Source organism: Halictus rubicundus, chromosome 13 (genome assembly GCF_050948215.1).
Source record: "Halictus rubicundus isolate RS-2024b chromosome 13, iyHalRubi1_principal, whole genome shotgun sequence".
Classification (NCBI taxonomy): Eukaryota; Metazoa; Arthropoda; class Insecta; order Hymenoptera; family Halictidae; genus Halictus; species Halictus rubicundus.
This window is the reverse complement of record NC_135161.1, coordinates 9913303-9934279: the sequence shown is the minus strand read 5'-3', so window position 1 is coordinate 9934279 and position 20977 is coordinate 9913303. Positions and strand designations below refer to the sequence as shown.

Genomic DNA, 20977 nt, shown 5'->3' with positions numbered 1-20977 from the left:
GCTCGCGCGAGAGTGCGTATCTGCGCGGAGGCGCGGCGAAATATGTCCTCGACGGGGTCACGTCGGTTCTGATCGTCCATTCCGCTCCGGCGAGGCACGACGACGTCACTCGATCGTTTAACAACCACGTCACGCAGGCAGAAGAAAGTTCGTGGTCCGGGGGAGACGTTCGCAGAGAGCGAAATCCATCGGCGAGAATGTCGAGCGACGAGGAAACGGCCGAGGGGAAGGAAGCGAGAGAAACGGCCGAGGAGGATCTGCGTGTCTTCGAGACCCTCTGTATATCGTCGCCCCGAAAGGTGTCGTCTCTGTCGCATCGAGATTCTCTATCCAAAAAAACAAAAAAAAAAAACAAAAACAAAATATATAACATAAGCACCAATGCTTGCCGCACCGTAAACGCACACGCAATTCGCAGATTCGCAATCGCACTTTTTTCACGTTTCCATCGCACGGAGCTTCGACGAAATCCGCTTGCCCTCCTTAACGTCGCGCGGCCACTGGTCACGTGACGCGTCAGCTGGTCACGCCAGCCAATGGGAGACCGCGACCAACGCCTGAGGCGTGTCTTATCGCGCGACGCTAAGGAGGGAAACATCAGCGATTCGTTTCGTTGCTTCAACTAGTCGAACGACTGATCCCCAATTTTTTCTTTCACAATTACTGAAGTGATACTATTCGTTCGTTTCCCATGGAAGCTTTTCGTACGATTGCGGTAATAGTGAAGCGTAAAATCGCCGCGCTAAACGAGCTGCGGTTCTGTCGTTCTGGAATGCGATCGCGAAACTATGGGAGCATACTGGTCGAGCGTTGCAGATTCGTTTGTGCGCAAAGAACAATCGATCGGAGCTGCACTAGAAAGAACACCCCGTTCGTTCGGCGAACCACCCTTCTGTTCGCGAGAATTTCGTTGTACGAGCCACCACTGTTTCGATCCCGCGTTCGATTCGAGGCTGCTCGGCGTCGTTCTTTGCCCTTTTGTCCGCCCGGCGTATCGCACACGTGCTTTTCATACGTACTCTCCGGCGTATTGAAAAGGTATTGACTGCGCGCGGGGAGCAAACGCCTCGTTGCCATAGCGTTGCATTGAATCGATTTCACCTGTCGTGTCCCGCACCTTCGCCGGTGGCGTGACGCCGCGCAACGTTCGTCCGCGGCTCTTCTTCCACGTTGTCACGATCGTTCCGTTGCGCTCGGATATTTCAACGGTCCGCACAAAGGGCTCCATACACGCCCTGTCGCGTTATCCGCTTCGCTTTCGCAGCCATAAGTTCCCCGAACGGCACAGAACCGTTCCGGAGCCTGCAAACGGCGAGGAAAATCGTTTGTTTGCGGCTCGGCCCTCTTCTTCCCCGTTGTCACAATCGTCCGATCGCGTTTGGACGTTTCCAACTCTTACAAAGGGCTCCATGCACGCTCCGCCGTGTCATCCGCAGCCATAAGTCCGTCAAACTGCGCCAAACCTTCTCAAACGCAAATAGCAAGGAAAATTATTCGTCTGCGACTCGGCCTCTACTTTCACGTTGTCATAATCGTGGCACAATGGTACCATTGCGTTCAGATATTTCTACGGCCCTTGCAAAGGGTCCCATACTCGCTCTGTCGCGTTATCCGCAGCCATAAGTTCGTCAAACTGCGCCAAACCATTCCAAACGCAAATAGCAAGGAAAATTGTTCATCTGCAAGTCGGCCTCTACTTCCACGTTGTCATAATCGTGGCACAATGGTACCATAGCGTTCAGATATTTCTGCGGCCCTTGCAAAGGGTCCCATACACGCTCTGTCGCGTTATCCTCAGCCATAAGTTCGTTAAACTGCGCCAAACCATTCCAAACGCAAATAGCAAGGAAAATTGTTCATCTGCAAGTCGGCCTCTACTTCCACGTTGGCATAATCGTGGCACAATGGTACCATTGCGTTCAGATATTCCTACGGCCCTTGCAAAGGGTCACATACTCGCTCTGTCGCGTTATCCGCAGCCATAAGTTCGTCAAACTGCGTCAAACCTTCCCAAATACAAATAGCAAGGAAAATCATTCGTCTGCGACTCGGCCTCTACTTCCACGTTGTCATAATCGTGGCACAATGGTACCATTGCGTTCAGATATTCCTACGGCCCTTGCAAAGGGTCACATACTCGCTCTGTCGCGTTATCCGCAGCCATAAGTTCGTCAAACTGCGTCAAACCTTCCCAAATACAAATAGCAAGGAAAATCATTCGTCTGCGACTCGGCCTCTACTTCCACGTTGTCATAATCGTGGCACAATGGTACCATTGCGTTCAGATATTTCTGTGGCCCTTGCAAAGGGTTCCATACATGCTCTGTCGCGTTATCCTCAGCCATAAATTCGTCAAACTGCGTCAAACCTTCCCAAATACAAATAGCAAGGAAAATCATTGGTCTGCAAGTCGGCCTCTACTTCCACGTTGTCATAATCGTGGCACAATAGTACCATTGCGTTCGGATATTCCTACGGCCCCTGGAAAGGGTGCTATGCATTCTCTGTCGCGTTATCCGCAGCCATAAGTCCGTCAAACTGCGCCAAACCTTTCCAAACGCAAGTAGCAAAATCGTTCGTCTGCGACTCGACCTCTACTTCCACGTTGTCATAATCGCGGCCGAGGTTGTTAGCGTTGAATGGTTTTCCAACTCTTTTCTATCCGCATTGATATCGTTCTAATATTGTCACTCGACGAACCGGAAGTCTGTTGATAGGCGTCCTCACGACTATTATATTCAAGAGAAGCGTAATCGCTCCCATTATGTAGAAACTATTACGCGGGATCACTCGAGATAGCTTACCGATTTAAATAAAAAGTTTTCTGAGAAAATTCATTAAGAAAAGTTGTTTATCTTTCTTCATTGAGAGACTACTACATCATTGTCGTTGTCAATGAAGTGCTAAGAGAATGATTAATATTCTTGGAACGTAATGTCGTTCTTAACGTTTCAATCTTGACGGTGATTGTTCTTGCCGGAAGGTGTTGTTTATCGAACGTTTATCATTAGCAGACTGCAGATTTGATGACTTCATAACAAAAATGAATAGATGAAGTAATAGACTATCAAGACATTACACAGAACTCGCTTTTTTCTAATTTCTACGTCTCGCAATGAAAATTTTTATTTTGCACGAAGATCTAAAGATCATTTTGTCTACTAATTGAGACTTGCAAGATCCAAAAGCGTACGAGAATCATTTCGATGCCTAATCTCGTTACAAGTTGCAAAGATAAATGGACTCGTGGCACGTGGTACCGCGATTGGTACCATTGCGTTTCGAGGTTGTTCTTCGTGGCTGGATGTATCCTAAATAAAATCCAGTCACGTAATCGCGAGCAGGCGAAACTAGTTCGCCGTAGCAGTCGGATGTCTCGTCGGCTGCGAGGATGTTCGCGGAAAGCTGCCCTCCCATAAATTTTCAGAATTGCACCCGAGCAACAATGCTCCGGCTGATACGTCAAGGTACACTCAACCATAACACCAGTTTTTCTCGGAGAACTAGTCTCATAATTGGCGGCACAATCGGCATAACTTTTCCATAAAAGTTAAAGCAGTTTCTGCCATGCTAGTTTATTAGAAAATCGAGTAAATCATATATTAAACTATTTATTTAGTATGTCATTAGTAAGTTTACTGAACAATTTATTTAATACAAAAATACTCACAAATTTGAGAAAAATTGCGTTTAGTCGGAATTACGAAATAGTAAAAGTTGCGTTCTACAAATTTTTTATTTGCGAAAACTGAACAAAAATTAGAAGAATGTGATTTTTCAAATTTTTAAAAATCAAAAAGATGTGCTTTGTAAACTCATCGGAATAAAAGCTGCGCCGAGTTCTCAGCATTTCTCCGAGGAACTGTTTCGCAAATTGCACATAGTAATTGCACTGGGGGATCGAATTGCTATAGCTCCACAGTCTGCTTCATCGATTGGTGCACCTTCGTCCATTGGTGCATTTTCGCAAAGAGAATTTCTACAGCTCGATTACAGGGAGCCACGAAACATTTTCTGCTCCAGTCTACCCATGAAGACACCATGAGCCACGACCTGACGACCACCCTGAGGAGCGAGCTGGCAGCTCTGGAGTACAAACGCGACCGTCTCACGTCCGAGGTAAGCCAGTCGCGCGTTCCCCGATACCACGGGTCCCGGGCTTTACGAACTCGTTCAGCTCCAGGAGATGAAGAGCTTCGTGCGATCGCGAGATCAACGGATCGCAGAGATGCAGGTGGAGGTCGATCAGCTGCGCGAGCAAGCTGCCCGACAGACTGCCGTCGTTGCCAGCCTGAAGAAGCGCATACAGGTTCTTCCAACATTTCCCCAACCATCTTTGTCACTAATTATTCTCGTATGAGGCTCTTATCGGCGTTTTGCTGATTAAAATGAGCCCAAACACGACAGGATTTGCAACTCATTTGCTAGTTTAATCCACGTCAGAGTAGAACCTCCATTATCCGAACTGGTTGCTTCCACTGATCAACGAAACCCGAGTGTTTGATCGCGGATTTATAGATCGTCATAGACAGGACTGTTTACAGGCGAGGATTCGAACATCATCGGTTCGGATAACGGAAGTTCCACCGAAACGCGTATTAAATAAACAAGCATGGTCCGAACTGGGTCGTGTTTGGGCTCATTTTAATCGGGAAAGTGTCGCGAATGTCGTCATTCAATTTCGTCATCGATCGCACGTTCGCGGTATCAGGAGCTGGAGGAACGCGAGCGAAATCTGTACGCAGCCCAAGGTCGGAACGAGATCACGACGCAGGGACTGCAGCGGGACTTGAAGTACCGCGAGGAGAAGATCAGGGACTACGAGAAGAAGGTCCGTCAGCTGGAGCAGAACATCTCCGAGGAGATCCAACAGAAGGAGCGAGCGCGCTTGAGTCTCCAGGTTCGGTTCTTCGTGTATGCAGTGTCTCTGGAAAGCAGTCCGATATTGTTTCTCTCTGAAGGACTTCGCGCGGCAACTGGCGCACGCGTTGAACGTCGAATTCTGCGAGACGATGCACCCCAGCCCGGAGATCGTGATCCACAAAGCTGAAGAGCTGGTCCAAGAGGCGAATCGGCTCCGAGCGAAAACGGCCAACACGGAGGCGCAACTGACGACCATCCAGGCGGACTTCAGGAGCTGCAGAGATGCCCTGGACCGCGCGGTTGCGGACAAGGAGCAGCTACAAAGACAGGTGTCCTCGTACCTGATCGACCTGGACAGGCTGAAACAGGTGCGGTCCAACTTGATTTGTCTCTGGGTGAAAAACCTTTTCCCTCCGACTCAGAATTCGTTGCGTTTTCGTTGTTCTTCGCAGGACAAAGAATGTCTGGAGATGCAGCACAGGGTGGCCGAGAGGGAGCTGAACGATTTGAGGGACAAGCTCGTGAACGCGAACAGAAGCATCACGAGCGCGACGGGAAACATATCGAGCCAGGAGGCGCTGATTTGCCAGTTGAGAGGTGCCATTTTCGCTTGTCTTCATCGTTAAATGACTAAACGCAACGTATCTTTCTTCATGAAATATTAAAACAATTTAGTAAAGGGAACTATTTCACTCCGCCAAAGGGTGACTCTCCAATATTATCAGTTCTATGCTGGTTCTATGATTCTCAATACATAAAGAAAAATGTTGCGTTTCAACGACGAGATGGTAGCGAGCGTGTCGACAGCAATTTCTCGTCTCTGTGTGTGTTCCCGCAGACGAGCTGAAGCACCGGGACGAGAAGATGCAACGCGCGCAGCACGAGACAAGACACTTGCTCGAGTCGTTAGCGATTTTGGTCAGCGGGCCTAACCGATTCGTCGAGTCCCACGAGAACGCGATCAAGGACCGGATCAGAGAGATACTGGCCGAGAACAAGGACCAGGCTCTGGTAACATTTATTAATTGTTCCGCAACGTTCGACGGGCGTAGGTCATGTTCCGGTTGATTCCGAGATTCCTCCTTTTTCCGTAGAACATTCAAACTCTACGGGAGAAAGTGAACACGGCGACGGACTCGTCGAATCGGCAGAGCGAGCTGATCGAGACCACCGTCTCGAAGATACGGAACCTTGAAGAGGAGCGATCGTGTCTCGAGAGCAAGATCCGCAAGATGGAGTCCGAGCTGACCAGCTACGAGCTGTCCAAGGAAGCCTTGAGCAGAGACAAACAGATGGTACCATCTCCGTTCTGCACAAGGTTTACTCGATACATGTCCAGAACAACTTGGGTCTACCCAAGGACATATATCGCCTAGAAGATACTATTCGAACGTAGAAAAGGACAGCGAAGCTCCTTAGCCCCTCACGGGGTACACCCCGCGGCAATGGGGGTGGTTCTGGGACTGTTATCGGCTAGATATTTGGGACGTATATCGAGTAGAGACTGTATGAGACTTGTCTCTTCTCTTCTTGTCTCTTCTTCTAGAAAGTTTTAATCACAAATGTCCCAGAGGTCCAGACTCACCCCTGGGACGTGTGCCCGTCACGTTTGCTACACCGTGGACAATTGTTTTCCAGTTCGTCAGCTTCCTGGACCGACTGGGCAAAGCGCTGCAAATGGACGAGATCTCCGAGGAGATGGGGCTCGATCTGCAAACGGAATCGTTGCTGGTGCGAGCCGAGCAGCTGGCCAGGCTGGAGACCGACAAGCTGGTCGACAAGGTGCCAAATCCGATTGAAATATACCGTTCGTTCGTTGTCTAGCACGGTGACGGCGCTAACGTCTCGTTTCTTCTGTGTTCCTCTATCGCGAATCCTGCGCTTTCTACTCCCGCAGTACTCGTACATCACCCTACCGAGGATTCGGCGCGAGCGGTCCTTCCACGAGCTTTCCTCCGCGAAAGAAGTAAGCCCCCATGGCCCCAAAAGGTCTCTCACAAACCACCCCACAAAACTAGAGCTTTCCCGGAGCTTTGTTAGTTCGCGGCTGTAAGCTAGACACCCGGGTGCAACCCCTTCTTTCTTAACGGCGGTGGAGAAATGCGTTTACGCACATCCCCCTCATGATGATGGTCGGGAGGATAGAGTGGGACTCGGTCCGACCTGGAAAAAGGGCCGGACAATGCCCACTAAAACTCCACCGCCGAGGGGTCACCAGGTCCCTGCTCCTCCAGCTTCAATATTGGATCCTCCGCGCATCCTGTGTTCCGCTATCCGCATTACTATGATGGTGCGCCTGCTCCAACTCTTATCCTGTTCTTTTCTGGTGCCCGGGTGCAACCCTGTACCCACGCAACTGTTCCCCAGCATTGAACCCGACCATGAACGTTTTGCGTCACAATATTCGCATGAACACGTCATCAGAGTCACACTGGAAATTAGCGTAGAATCATGAAGCACCTCGAGGATGCTCGAACGGTGTCAGCCTCTTTGTGTTTCTGTTTCTGCCTGTAGACCTCGGTGGTCTATCAGCTGCAGCGCCGCGTCAGGACGCTCCGGGAGCAATTGCAGCGCAGGGACCTGCACCTGGATCTTCTTCGCAGAAAGCTGTCGCTGCAGGAGGACAGCGTCAGGATCAAATCGTTGCTTCAGACCGAGCGGGACGAGGCGAATCTCCGGTACCGATCCCCGTAACTTTGATCCGTACAATTTTGACTGGCACCTCGGGTGTCATCATTCGAGTGCGAAGGGTTGGAACGTTTCGTAATTCTCTGGGTCGCTGGTTTCAAGGGCGAAGAAGCTGGCGAAGCAGCTGGACCGTCTTCAGGCGCAATACTTGGAGGAGAAGGCGAGGAACCGCGAGCTCAGCGCGCAATTAACCGAGGCTGCTGATTACAAGGCTCGTATACGACTCCATTTAGGCACTCGTTCGTTGCACGAAAACGAATTTCTGACGAGATCCGAGGTTCTCGCAATGAACGAGGTGTCCGATCGTTCGCGCAAAACTTCCCACCCCTAACTCCCCCGCTAATGAATCGATGATGAAGCGATCAGAAGTGTGTGTAACAATTACCGTACATTGTTCTCGCAGATAGCGGCTCTGGAGCGCAGCCGGAAGATAGAGGAGCTCCAGAAGCGGCTGGTCGAGAGCGAGATGCTGCGAACGCGTTGCACGCGGAAGCTGACGATGCTGAAGGAGCAGATCAGAAGCACCACGGAGACGGCCGAGCAGGAGAGGTCTATAAACGACCATTCGCTGCAGTTGCTCAGGGACGAGCTCGCCCAGATCAAGCAGAATCTCTCCGATGTCACCAAAAGAGAGTCCCAAGTATGCGAACCCTGCAGACCTGGGCACGGTTGGGGCCCCACAAACGCTTGTTTCCCCCACCAATCTCTCTTTCGTGCAGCGCGCACCTCCCTGTGTCCTCGTTGTTCCACCGTGTGGGAAGTTTCTCGCGATGGGCGGAGCTTGTCCTTTCTCCATGGTAACGGTGCTTACTGGAGGGGGAAAGTGGGCGCTACGATGGGGACGGTTCTACGTCAATTGAGGCACACGTGCCCAGCCTTGTAGACTGTAGCTCAGAGCTACCTCTTAGCGGGCAAGGGCGCCCGCTGATGCCCGTGGGCACAGCTACGGGCACGTGACCTAGCGGAGTGGGGGTAGGCCGTAGCACAACCGTAGCTGGCCACGTAGCTGTGACAATGCGTGCGACAAATACATGCGGCCTTGCCCAGGGGGGCGTGGCTTCGTACCCGCAGGGGCGTGGCTTTTCATGCCCAGAGCAAGGAAATCAGAACAGCTCTGATCTAATATATCGTTAGCAAGGCAAGGGACTAAGGTAATTGGTGTCGATAGATGAATGACATTATTACGGGAAATATATGCTCAAACAAAGAAAAAGGTTGTTATCGAAAAGTCGACGATTGTTACTACTATCCGCTCGAGCGGGACAAGACACCTACTTATCTTTGCGACCCAACAGCAACGTTTCTCGATGTCCACTCTCTTCGATCTTCATTTTCGGCGAGTAGACTCGCAAGATGCTCGTCCCTCGTCGTCTCGGAATCTATCGAATTCACCTTGGAACGAGCATCGCAGGAAGGTTCAAAGACGGTATTGAAATTGCGCTCAGCGAATCGTTAGGGAGAGGGTTGAAACATTGAACAAACGCACGCGTTTCACTGCCTGAAGTTTAGTTTATTTCAGATGCGTTCGGTCGTACATTTTGATGGGATCGGGCGGCTTCCATCGAGGATTATTTATCCTTTGATTAAGTGTCCTAGTATCTTCGACCACATTCCCGCCTCGGCATCCGCGTTCTGCGCAAACGATTCGATTGTACTCGTGCGATTTTATGAAAAAATTCTACCGAACTATGAAAAGTGTATGCTTACTGCGTCCGGTGATGGGTCGGCCTCGGGGTCAGCGTAGCCCATGGAGACAAACGCCACCATCAAAATGGCCACGACGTTGAACAACAGTTTGAAGGATTCCATGTTGCTTGTACGGTTCGCTGTACTTGATGCTAGATTGACAGTGGCTCGGCTATTTATACTGGACGAAACCTGTCGAAACAGCAACATTATTGCCCGTATCGGGAACGATAAAAACGCACGTGACGGTCGCGTTAATTTTAATGCGAAACCCTGAAACGCTATCGGAACCGGAATGCGCCGAGCAGCTCTGCTGTAGCTGAACCTCCCGAGCCCGTTCTGAACCGTCTTCCTGTTTCAGCTTCAAAGCTTCCGGGTCTCCGTGGTGAAGCTTCTGTCCGAGCCGATCTGCACACCCGACTACGAGATCATTTCGCGGCTGCAAAAGATGGCGGCGGCGCACCGCGATTTCACCATGCTGTCGCGAAGGTACGACGAGCCCCTGGACAACACGCCCTCCAGGTGCACCAGGTAAGACGAACCAAGATCTACCTAGACCAATCGGAACGTGATCCTTTGCATCTTGTTCCCGTTGCTGGTTTTCGTGTTTCGTTCGTTGTTAACCCCTCGGCACTATGATTTACTTTATGGTTTCAGTGATTAGAACTTTTTTCTTAATTTCCTAGAAGAGAAAGAAAGTTTATTATACGTGTATAATGGCTATAGGGGGTGTCACAGAAATGTTGTACTCCCTTGATTTTACTAAAGTCGTTTTAAATAACTTTTTCGTCAATAAATTCCGAGCAGAGCCGTGGAGGACATTACCGTAAAGGAAAAAGTTATTTCGAATAACGTCAGGGATCAGTCCTTTTAGGTACCAAATTTTTGGGACACTCTGTGTATCGACAACAAAATAGAATTTTATTTCGATTTGATGGACATAAATTTGCTCGGTTCTGTTCCGAAGCGTTCATCCGGTGCATCCTCACGGATCCCCGGGATCGAGATGCACCCGCTACGAGGACAGCGGTTTCGCGGATCCACCAGATCTACACGACATCGAGGACGAGTTCGGCAAACGACCGGTTCGGAGCAGCCTTCTTCCGTGACGTCGGCCGCGATTCAATTTGTGAACGCGGGACGAGACGACGTCATTTCGATGATGCGACGCGTCGACGACGGCGCATCCCGACGACGGACCGTCGCGTTTACGTCGCGTAAACGTCACCGGTCTCACAACCGATCGATGGAAATGATTTTGTCGATCGTGCCTGACTGCCCTGAATCGTTCCCGAGGACGCTCGGCACGTCCCGCGTTCAAAGAGACAGAAAAACAGTCTCGACGACCGCAAAATTCGATTAGACGCTGCGTATTTTATAAAATTTCGACTTTGTAAAATATTCAGCAATAATGGAAGGTCGAAAGAAGTGATTGAAGTAACTAAATTTAATAAAAAGTATCCTAATTTTTGTAACGTAATGATTAAACTTCGTTCGCTTTTAAAATTGTTGTTAGAATCTGACACAGTTGACGATGCTGGCACGAAATAAATCTGGAGAGTACGAATTATTCGATGAAATGAAAGACGGAGTGGAAAATTATTTGAATTTCGTTCGAAATAATGAAATAATTTTAAGCCAAATTAGATATTGTTTGCGTCTTAACGTTTGTTTAGCGAACAATTTATTTCGATCATGCCTAAGCCTGATACAGGGTGCGAAATTGTGTGCCACTGTGTAAATATTAAATTATATGGAACTCTGCGATTTTATTATCAATTGTCAGCGGTCTTATCCGACTTCGGACCGTTGGTGTTTCGGTGTACAATAAAGGAATTTCGATTCTCCCACCGTTGACGCGAACAGAGATGGCTTAATGAATATCCGCGTCTTTAATCGTCGACTTTGCCTGACTCAAACCGCGACAGGGAAACAAAGTGGTGCAAAATTGCACAATGGTGTAATCTCTTCTGCCACATCTTGTTGTGCCAATGGAGGTGTGATGCAACACAGGTGAGTCAGGAAATCAGAAAATTGCAGTTTTTATCAGTCATTAAAAAACCATCCGATATCCGTCGCGATACGCGACTCACCTGTCAGCTTGCGATTATATCAAACGCGATTTGTAACAAGAACCGTCCGTGAAATTGTTTAATAAGACGGATTACCGTTAAACTTTTCGATTACATTTCGATTATAATCACCGATTCGATATTACACAAAGAACATTCAATTTGTGCAAGAGACTTACGTTGGTTTTCGAAACTTTTGCACTGCTACCAGACTGCGGATTTCACGTGTTTCTGTCAAAACTGAGTAGGTGAAATTTTGAGCACAGTGAGAAGATTAAAAGAATTTGAGGGTATCGATGTATTGTTTCGAATTTATTAAAATTTTCAAGGAAAGAATACCATTTTTGTCTCTTGTGCTTTAAAATGTATGCTGCTGGATTCTTGCTATTTTTTAAAATTACGCGACGTTACATTTACGATTATGTTCGAGTAACGTCGAATACTTTGCTGTCACAATTGTATTGTTTCTCGCAATGTCTCGTGGAAGACCGGTTTATCGTCTTTATCACAGACGCAATAAAAGTTTTCTCGTCCACTAAACGCATTGTGTCGCAAGAACGGTTCAAAATACGTCGAACCAAACGAGAGAAAGATTCGGCGCAACCGCACCCTGGCGGCATTGGCCGAGTAAATTTCGCGAATTTTTCTGGTATTTTTCCCATTGTCGACGAGACAATGTACACAAAATTATCTCCGGATATCTGCACTTTACGCACGGTTTGTTTGTTCGTAAGTTTCTTTATCGTTCCGCGAATCGCCACGACAAAGTTTAATCTAGCCGCTGATAGAACCGGATCGAAAGAAATTTCCAGGGGATTTACAGTAGACTTCCCCGTGTCTGAAGTCATTATCACTGTAATATCACCACGATCTCAGTTCAATGTCACGAAGTCACGATTTGCGATTATTCGAATTGCCGACCTCAAGTGGACACAGTTTTGTTTGCACACCAAATTATGGGTTTTTTTAAAAATCAAGATGTACAACCTATTATACGATGTTACAATTTTATACAATTCTAAAATTTGTTTCGCTTACAAAATTACGGTTCCTTAAAAATTAAGATGTACATCTTGTACGATGTTTGAGTAGTACTTCCTGAAAAATTGAGTGGGATACCTTCAAGTGGAGAGCCGTGGCAGCCATTTTCCCAACGTCGTTTCTGCCAAGCTCGGAGGAGTTTTCGAAAAACAAGCGCAACTCAAGAATTTTTTTTGCTTACAAAATTACGGTTCTTTAATAATCAATATATACATTTTGTTGTACGATGTTTGAGTAGTATTTGCTAAAAAATTGAGCGAGATATCTTGAAGTGGAGGGACGTGGCAGCCATCTTTCCTAAGCCACTTCTGCCAAGCTCGGAGGAATTTTCGAAAAACAAAGGCAACTCAAGAATTTTTTTTGCTTATAAAATTACGGTTCTTTAATAATCAATATATACATTTTGTTGTACGATGTTTGAGTAGTATTTGCTAAAAAATTGAGCGAGATATCTTGAAGTGGAGGGACGTGGCAGCCATCTTTCCTAAGCCACTTCTGCCAAGCTCGGAGGAATTTTCGAAAAACAAGGGCAATTCAAGAATATTTTTTGCTTACAAAATTACGGTTCTTTAAAAATCAAGATACACATTTTGTTGTATGATGTTTGAGCAGTATTTCTAGAAGGATATCTAGAAGTGGAAGGACATGGCAGCCATTTTCCCAAAGTCATTTCTGCCAGACACCGCAGACTGTTCATCACAAAGTAAGAGACAAAAATAATAGAGAATAAAGGAGGGTGTGCTCATTGCTAAATAATTCTCGGATATTTATAACTTAACGATAGGCTAAATATGTATGTATTACTTTGCAAACGTGTTTGCATTTGATGCTTGCTATAGCGTAAGGGACCCAATTGTGCTTATACTAATTATACTTATTTTTAAAACATAATGAATGTGAAAACGGAGATATTCGAATCTTTTTATACAAATGCTATATATCTCTTTTTTAATAATTATTATGCATTAAAAATATAATATAATTAACATAGGCACAGTAATTGGTACCCCGCAGTAATAGGGTCCCTTACCCTAAAACTGAGCTCGTTATTTCGCGGTCGTGTTCGCTGCGAGCAAAAAACTTTTGCATTGTCGCTTGATAATTGAAGATAGCGCACACGCGCCACGCGAGGACAGTTTTTCGCGCGGCAACTACGATCGCGCGTTTATTAGCGAGAAAGAACGAGCTCGATATTCTCGCGGCGATTCGCGATGCAGAAAAATTACGATCAATTATTTATGGATTGCACTCGCGCGAAGATAACTTATCGCCAAAGCCTTATTTGCCCGTTAACGTGTTCAGATAATGCGTTTATCGCTAGATCCGGTCACAATGTTCGACACGATAAACGGTAGTCTCGCGAAATACTCTAGATTACGTTGCTTTCTATATCCTCCGATCGAACTATTCGAGATCCGAAGAAAACATCGAGAAAATGGCCGCGGGCCAAATGTGAGGAGATATCGCCTCACATTAACAAGAAATATCAACGGCGACTATTGTCACCTCGTGAACACGTCTTCGAATACATAAAATTCATTGTTCAGCTTACACAAACGACAAGTCAGTAAATGACACTCTCGGTCGCGGGTATCCTCCGAGTTTGATGATTTTTCGATGTGTCGTAGGAAACGATATTTTCTACAATTTTTTCCCCTGCACATTAGCAGCGGTCTCGCTGGGAAAATTACTAATCGGTTAATGAAACTGTTAAAAAAAAAATCGGGTACTTCGCAATCAACTAAGACAGAGCTGCTCAACATGCCTATTAGCGGGCAAGGGCGCCCGCCGTTGCCCGTGGGCACAGCTACGGGCAAGTGACCTAGCGGAGTGGGGGTAGGCCGTAGCACAACCGTAGCTGGCCACGTAGCTGTGACAATGCGTGCGACAAATACATGCGGCCTTGCCCAGGGGGGCGTGGCTTCGTACCCGCAGGGGCGTGGCTTTTCATGCCCAGGGCAAGAAAATCAGAACAGCTCTGATCTAATATATCGTTTGCAAGACAGGGCACTAAGGTAATTGGTGTCGATAGATGAATGACGTTATTATGGGAAATATTTGCTCAAACAAAGAAAAAGGTTGTTATCGAAAAGTCAACGATTGTTACTACTATCTGCTCGAGCGCGACAAGACACCTATTTAACTTTCTGACCCAATATCGACGTTTCTCGATATCCACTCTCTCCGATCTTCATTTTCGGAGAGTAGACTCGCAACATGCTCGTCCCTCGTCGTCTCGGAATCTATCGAATTCACCTCGGAACGAGCATCGCAGGAAGGTTCAAAGACGGCATTGAAATTGCGCACAGCTAATCGTTAGGGAGAGGGTTGAAACATTGAACAAACGCACGCGTGTCACTTCATGAAGTTTACTTTATTTCAGATGCGTTCGGCCGTACATTTTGATGGGATCGGGCGGCTTCCATCGAGGATTATTTATCCTCTGATTAAGTGTCCTAGTATCTTCGACCACACTCCCGCCTCGGCATCCGCGTCCTGCGCAAACGATTCGATTGTACTCGTGCGATTTCACGAGAAAATTCTACCGGACTATGAAAAGTGTATGCTTACTGCGTCCGGTGATGGGTCGGCCTCGGGGTCAGCGTAGCCCATGGAGACGAACGCCACCATCAAAATGGCCACGACGTTGAACAACAGTTTGAAGGATTCCATGTTGCTTGTACGGTTCGCTGTACTTGATGCTAGATTGACAGTGGCTCGGCTATTTATACTGGTCGAAACCTGTTGAAACAGCAACATTATTGCCCGTATCGGGAACGTTAAAAACGCACGTGCCGGTCGCGCCAATTTTAATGCGAAACGCCGAAGCGCGATTGGACCCGAACGCGTTCGACAATTTTGGACAGGTGTTTGCAGGTCGGTGAGATCACGAGCTCCCCATAAAGCGATTAGTCGGCGATTAGAATATCGAGCGTTTTACGGTTCTCCTTGTGTCTGCGGTTTCCGGTTTTGTCGCAGAAGCCTGTTCGACGATCGTCGCTCGGAACAATGCGCAGTGAAAAATGGAATTTTTCAAGTTTCCCACTTCGAACACCGAAACCCTTCAAACCTATGACGTTCAAAATGTGTGCCACTTCACATGTGTGTGGGGACATCACTCCAAAGACGAAATTCAGAAATTCAATGTGAGACCAATTATTCTGGAAATTCGTTGTACAGGGTGTTTCGTAAATGGTGGGCAAAACTTTAGGATAGATTCCTTAGAGAAGAAAAGAAGGTATATCAACATAGGTTCGGAAAAGATATGTTATGTTAATACAGTGAATTCTCGATATATGTCACCAACATGGGTCTTGCCAGCGTCGTGAAACACCCTGTACAGTGTGATATAATAGGCCCGAATTAATGTTTTATTTAATCGGCACGTTTTCGTTATTTAATGGTAACTACAGTTTGGGAAATAATGGCGTGCGAAACTTGAAACCGTATAATATTTGGTCTTCGTAATCTTCTAGCTGGTGTCGCATTCAACGACCTACTGTAACCTTAAACCCTGAAGAACCGTTAAAATAATTTTGGCCACTGTCCTGGCAACGATGGCAACGAAGGTGGGGTAATATGCATTTCATTAAGAACCGCAGTTCTCCGTCGAAGAACAGGATACTCGTTGTATGTTTCGTACGATAACGTGATAATCGATGTTATCTCGGCTTCAAGCAAAATTATAGGGAAACAAGCGGTATTTACTAATAAATTGATAAAGATCGGTACAAGCCACACCCCGCCCCCCCCAGGTTCCAATCAACGTGAAACTATGCGAATCCTCTCGAAGAACAAAAAAAAGTTGGTTGCTGAAAAAGCGAGAAAAAAGACCAAAAATTTTCTATTTTTCCAGAAGTCGCTCCACGCGTTGGACTGTAGTGCAGTTGTCTTCAGAGACAACTACAAAGTTCATTTTCGTCTTATCTCTGATTTATCGGTTGCTTCGTTTAATTCACTTTATCCTTATCTTTATCTTCAGCATTGTGCTCGCGAACTAGGAACACCGGTTTTCCAGTATCTGATGTTTTTTTCTTTCGCGTTCGCTTTAATCGCGTCCCACCAAGGCAATGGTATTGATTGGTGCTCTCTATCGAGATAAGTTAATCGTGATAAGCAAGGGAAGAGTATAACTATTTCAGCAAGCTCTCGGCGACATTTGCGATCCAGCGGTTCGAGTATTGGCACCAATCGACGGACACCCCACGGCGACCATGATCAAGTCTTTGTCGATTTTGGTTATTATCGGACTTGTCGTCCTACCATCAGGTAACTAACCATCCGTTTTCGAATGGGGAAGTCGAAATTGTTTGTCGGTGTCGCGAACGCTTTACGGAGAAACGATTGAACGGGTGTCTAGCAGAATGGGTAGGCCTAGTTCGGGCATGTTGCATATTTCGTAAAACCGGAAGGCGTGAAAACAATTCGTTGCCCCATACAGCAACGTACGCGAGGGTAATGTGCTATAATATATAGAATCTAAAAGCTCTGCGTGGAGAAGTCGATTTCAGAGAATTTCGAACATACGCCGTTCTTCCAAACACGCGTTCGATTAACTCATAACGGCATAACTCGATCGAAGTACGGCGCCCTATCCCGGGGAATAGGGAAAGTTACCAGCTAAACTATGAAATACTACAGCAAGTTTATTTTTCTTATACTCTATCAAACCAGGACAATCGCTGAAATGTTACCAATGCAAATCCGATAGGAACGGCGACTGTGAAACACCAAAGGAAGAACTGATAAAAGAATGTCCACTACCGAGTAAGTGCACGCTACTTCTTGAACGTTTATAGTAAGCGATTCACATTTGACAATTATCGCGACGACTACAAGGCAATTGACAATTTTGTTTACTGCAGGTACGACAAAGCCTCCAGTGTCGCCTACCAGTCCGAGTAAGTGCACGTTATTTCTTGAACGTTTATTGTTAGCGATTCGTGTTTGACAATTATCGCGACGGCTACAAGGCAATTGACAATTTTGTTTACTGCAGGTACGGATGCGACTACGCCTCCGACTAAGCCTCCAGTGTCGCCTACCAACCCGAGTAAGTGCACGCTATTTCTTGAACGTCTATAGTTAGCGATTCGCGTTTGACAGTTATTGCAACAACTACAAGGCAATTGACAATTTTGCCTACTGCAGGTACGGCTGCGACTGCGGCTAGTTCCTCAGAGTCGCCTACCACCCCGAGTAAGTGCACGCTATTTCTTGAACGTCTATAGTTAGCGATTCGCGTTTGACAGTTATTGCAACAATTACAAGGCAATTGACAATTTTGTCTACTGCAGGTACGACTGCAACTGCGGCTAGTTCCTCAGAGTCGCCTACCACCCCGAGTAAGTGCACGCTATTCCTTGAACGTCTATAGTTAGCTATTCGAGTTTGACAACTATCGCGACGCCTACAAGGCAATTGACAATTTTGTCTACTGCAGGTACGACTGCAACTGCGGCTAGTTCCTCAGAGTCGCCTACCACCCCGAGTAAGTGCACGCTATTCCTTGAACGTCTATAGTTAGCGATTCGCGTTTGACAGTTATTGCAACAACTACAAGGCAATTGACAATTTTGTCTACTGCAGGTACGACTGCAACTGCGGCTAGTTCCTCACAGTCGCCGACCACCCCGAGTAAGTGCACGCTATTCCTTGAACGTCTATAGTTAGCGATTCGCGGTTGACAGTTATTGCAACAACTACAAGGCAATTGACAATTTTGTCTACTGCAGGTACGGCTGCGACTGCGGCTAGTTCCTCAGAGTCGCCTACCCCCCCGAGTAAGTGCACGCTATTCCTTGAACGTCTATAGTTAGCGATTCGCGTTTGACAGTTATTGCAACAACTACAAGGCAATTGACAATTTTGTCTACTGCAGGTACGACTGCGACTGCGGCTAGTTCCTCAGAGTCGCCTACCCCCCCGAGTAAGTGCACGCTATTCCTTGAACGTCTATAGTTAGCGATTCGCGTTTGACAGTTATTGCAACAACTACAAGGCAATTGACAATTTTGCCTACTGCAGGTACGACTGCGACTGCGGCTAGTTCCTCAGAGTCGCCTACCCCCCCGAGTAAGTGCACGCTATTCCTTGAACGTCTATAGTTAGCGATTCGCGTTTGACAGTTATTGCAACAATTACAAGGCAATTGACAATTTTGTCTACTGCAGGTACGACTGCAACTGCGGCTAGTTCCTCAGAGTCGCCTACCCCCCCGAGTAAGTGCACGCTATTCCTTGAACGTCTATAGTTAGCGATTCGCGTTTGACAGTTATTGCAACAATTACAAGGCAATTGACAATTTTGTCTACTGCAGGTACGACTGCAACTGCGGCTAGTTCCTCAGAGTCGCCTACCACCCCGAGTAAATGCACGCTATTTCTTGAACCTTTACAGTTAGCGATTCACGTTTGACAATTATCGCGACGGCTACAAGCCAATTGACAATTTTGTCTGCTGCAGGTACGGAATCGTCCACGACTAGCTCCACAGTGCCGTCTTCAAGCCCGAGTAAGTGCACACTATTTCGTGAACGTTTATAGTTTGCGATTCGGATTTGACAATTATCGCGACGGCTACAAGCCAATTGACAATTTTGTCTGCTGCAGGTACGGAATCGTCCACGACTAGCTCCACAGTGCCGTCTTCAAGCCCGAGTAAGTGCACACTATTTCGTGAACGTTTATAGTTTGCGATTCAGATTTGACAATTATCGCGACGGCTACAAGGCAATTGACAATTTTGTCTGCTGCAGGTACGGAATCGTCCACGACTAGCTCCACAGAGCCGTCTTCAAGCCCGAGTAAGTGCACACTATTTCGTGAACGTTTATAGTTTGCGATTCAGATTTGGCAATTATCGCGACGGCTACAAGGCAATTGACAATTTTGTCTGCTGCAGGTACGGAATCGTCCACGACTAGCTCCACAGAGCCGTCTTCAAGCCCGAGTAAGTGCACACTATTTCGTGAACGTTTATAGTTTGCGATTCAGATTTGACAATTATCGCGACGGCTACAAGCCAATTGACAATTTTGTCTGCTGCAGGTACGGAATCGTCCACGGCTGACTCCACAGAGCCGTCTTCAACTGCGAGTAAGTGCACGCTATTTCGTAAACGTTTATACTTATCTATTCACGTTTGACAATTATCGCGACGGCTACAAGGCAATTGACATTTTTGTCTGCTGCGACGACGTGCAACGAGACAGCAATAATTGCCGTTGTCTATTGTGTCATCGAGAATTTTGGCGTTCGTATACTGTAGCTCTAGTCTTTACATGGATCAATTCCGTAATAAAGTGACACTCTTATTGGTGCGTTTAGGCCAAACTTGTTCGGCCTCCACTCCGAAAAAAGTAATGAAAAATTCAAACGAGCATTCGTCTGCGGTCTATGTTAAAGTGTTCGCCGAACGCTCAAAGTGCTCGAAACAGAATTTTGAGATACAGCTAGTACGGTGGATACGTTTACTATAATACTATAATTATATTAACTTATTACATTCGCACGCGTTCGTCATTTGAATGAGCACGGATTAAAGTGCGGGGGACGAACGGGCATTCGTTCGATTGGTCTATACGCGCCATTGTTTGAACACACGAATCGTTTTTAAAGGCGCGATGGTGTGATGGTTCTCTCAAAATTTGACTTGTACCTTCTTTGTAAGTGCTTTGCAAGTGCGCTTTGTAAGTCTTTTTGTGGATGTTTCAGTTGATAGCAACTTCATTTATATGTGGTATATACTTTTAATAGGCGATGGAGGCGATGAAAATGAAGGAATAGACGATGGAGGCGATGAAAATGAAGGAATAGACGATGGAGGCGATGAAGGAGACGCAGGAGCCAATCCTCCTTCAGGAACAAGATTCCGCAGGGCCATATTGCAACGTTTCTCGAGTAAACAGGTGTATGCTGAGCCCAAGATGGTCTGTGCGAAGATAGTTAACAACGGTAATACACGTTCTCATATATGATGCAATATTCAGTTGGACGTTGGAATGAACGGTGTCTACATGCATTATTTATATTTTCAGAAACGGTAAGCAGAGGGTGCTTATTAGAGTCTGCGAACAACGAATGCAAGGAAAGCGAGGGATGCTACAAATGTGACCAAGATGGCTGCAACTCGGCAACGTCTGTCGCTGTGTACACGTCGATGGTTCTTGGCCTAGTGGTTTTCATATTTACGACACAATAGGATTATTAGTTCGTACTATTTCGCGCTGATATGAAGCTGACAGCGTTTGCATGTACATGGAAGGATCAACCTTAATTTATATATCTCATACAATTATGCAATACTTCATCAATTCCGTCAGCTCCCTATATAACCCAAGTATTAAATATCATTAAACATATCCAGGCTTCTTTTTTGTTCGAGCGATACGCCGTAAATAGTAATCAACGATCGCGATTGTATAGTACGTGTAATTTGTAAAGCCGCATTTACATCAGGCAACTTCTCGTTCGGTGATTGAGTGGATCAACCTCAAGTCGTTCAACCACTAAGTTTACATTAATGTCATCGTCATCCGGCATTTTGTTGGTCAATCGCAGCTAGTGCAGTGCGTAAAGAGATATTAAATTGTTAATTGTACTGACGTATTGACTTTATTTTTTCTT

General features: G+C 46.6%; 2 protein-coding genes and 1 long non-coding RNA gene across 6 annotated transcripts; 2 read left to right on the top strand and 1 right to left on the bottom strand.

Annotated features, from left to right (window-relative positions):
* The first annotated feature begins 181 nt into the window (after positions 1 to 181).
* On the top strand, positions 182 to 11480 carry LOC143360623 (coiled-coil domain-containing protein 170). Of its 3 annotated transcripts, none has more exons than XM_076799647.1 (15): positions 182 to 299; positions 4024 to 4119; positions 4178 to 4309; positions 4712 to 4900; positions 4962 to 5231; positions 5316 to 5460; positions 5702 to 5874; positions 5958 to 6158; positions 6502 to 6645; positions 6761 to 6829; positions 7378 to 7541; positions 7654 to 7766; positions 7959 to 8191; positions 9599 to 9726; positions 10205 to 11480. In XM_076799647.1, the coding sequence occupies exons 1-15, from the start codon at positions 198 to 200 to the stop codon at positions 10344 to 10346; spliced, it is 2301 nt and encodes a 766-aa protein (XP_076655762.1). In that variant the 5' UTR covers positions 182 to 197; the 3' UTR covers positions 10347 to 11480. The 3 variants fall into 3 exon arrangements, with proteins under 3 accessions (XP_076655762.1, XP_076655761.1, XP_076655764.1); XM_076799646.1 differs by having other exon boundaries at positions 9599 to 9768; positions 10205 to 11475; XM_076799649.1 differs by lacking the exon at positions 6761 to 6829 and having other exon boundaries at positions 9599 to 9768; positions 10205 to 11469.
* Positions 9041 to 17176, bottom strand: LOC143360625 (uncharacterized). 2 transcript variants are annotated; one of them, XR_013083314.1, is made up of 3 exons: positions 17162 to 17176; positions 9259 to 9429; positions 9041 to 9183 (listed from the first exon to the last, which is right to left on the bottom strand). It is a non-coding gene; the product is annotated as an uncharacterized LOC143360625 (long non-coding RNA). The 2 variants fall into 2 exon arrangements; XR_013083313.1 differs by lacking the exon at positions 17162 to 17176 and having other exon boundaries at positions 9259 to 9602.
* On the top strand, positions 16468 to 20955 carry LOC143360624 (uncharacterized). Its single transcript, XM_076799650.1, has 18 exons — positions 16468 to 16619; positions 17025 to 17117; positions 17216 to 17251; positions 17350 to 17403; positions 17502 to 17549; positions 17648 to 17695; positions 17794 to 17841; positions 18086 to 18133; positions 18232 to 18279; positions 18378 to 18425; positions 18524 to 18571; positions 18670 to 18717; positions 18816 to 18863; positions 18962 to 19009; positions 19254 to 19301; positions 19400 to 19447; positions 20108 to 20305; positions 20389 to 20955. The coding sequence occupies exons 1-18, from the start codon at positions 16565 to 16567 to the stop codon at positions 20550 to 20552; spliced, it is 1176 nt and encodes a 391-aa protein (XP_076655765.1). The 5' UTR covers positions 16468 to 16564; the 3' UTR covers positions 20553 to 20955.
* The last annotated feature ends 22 nt before the right edge of the window (positions 20956 to 20977 follow it).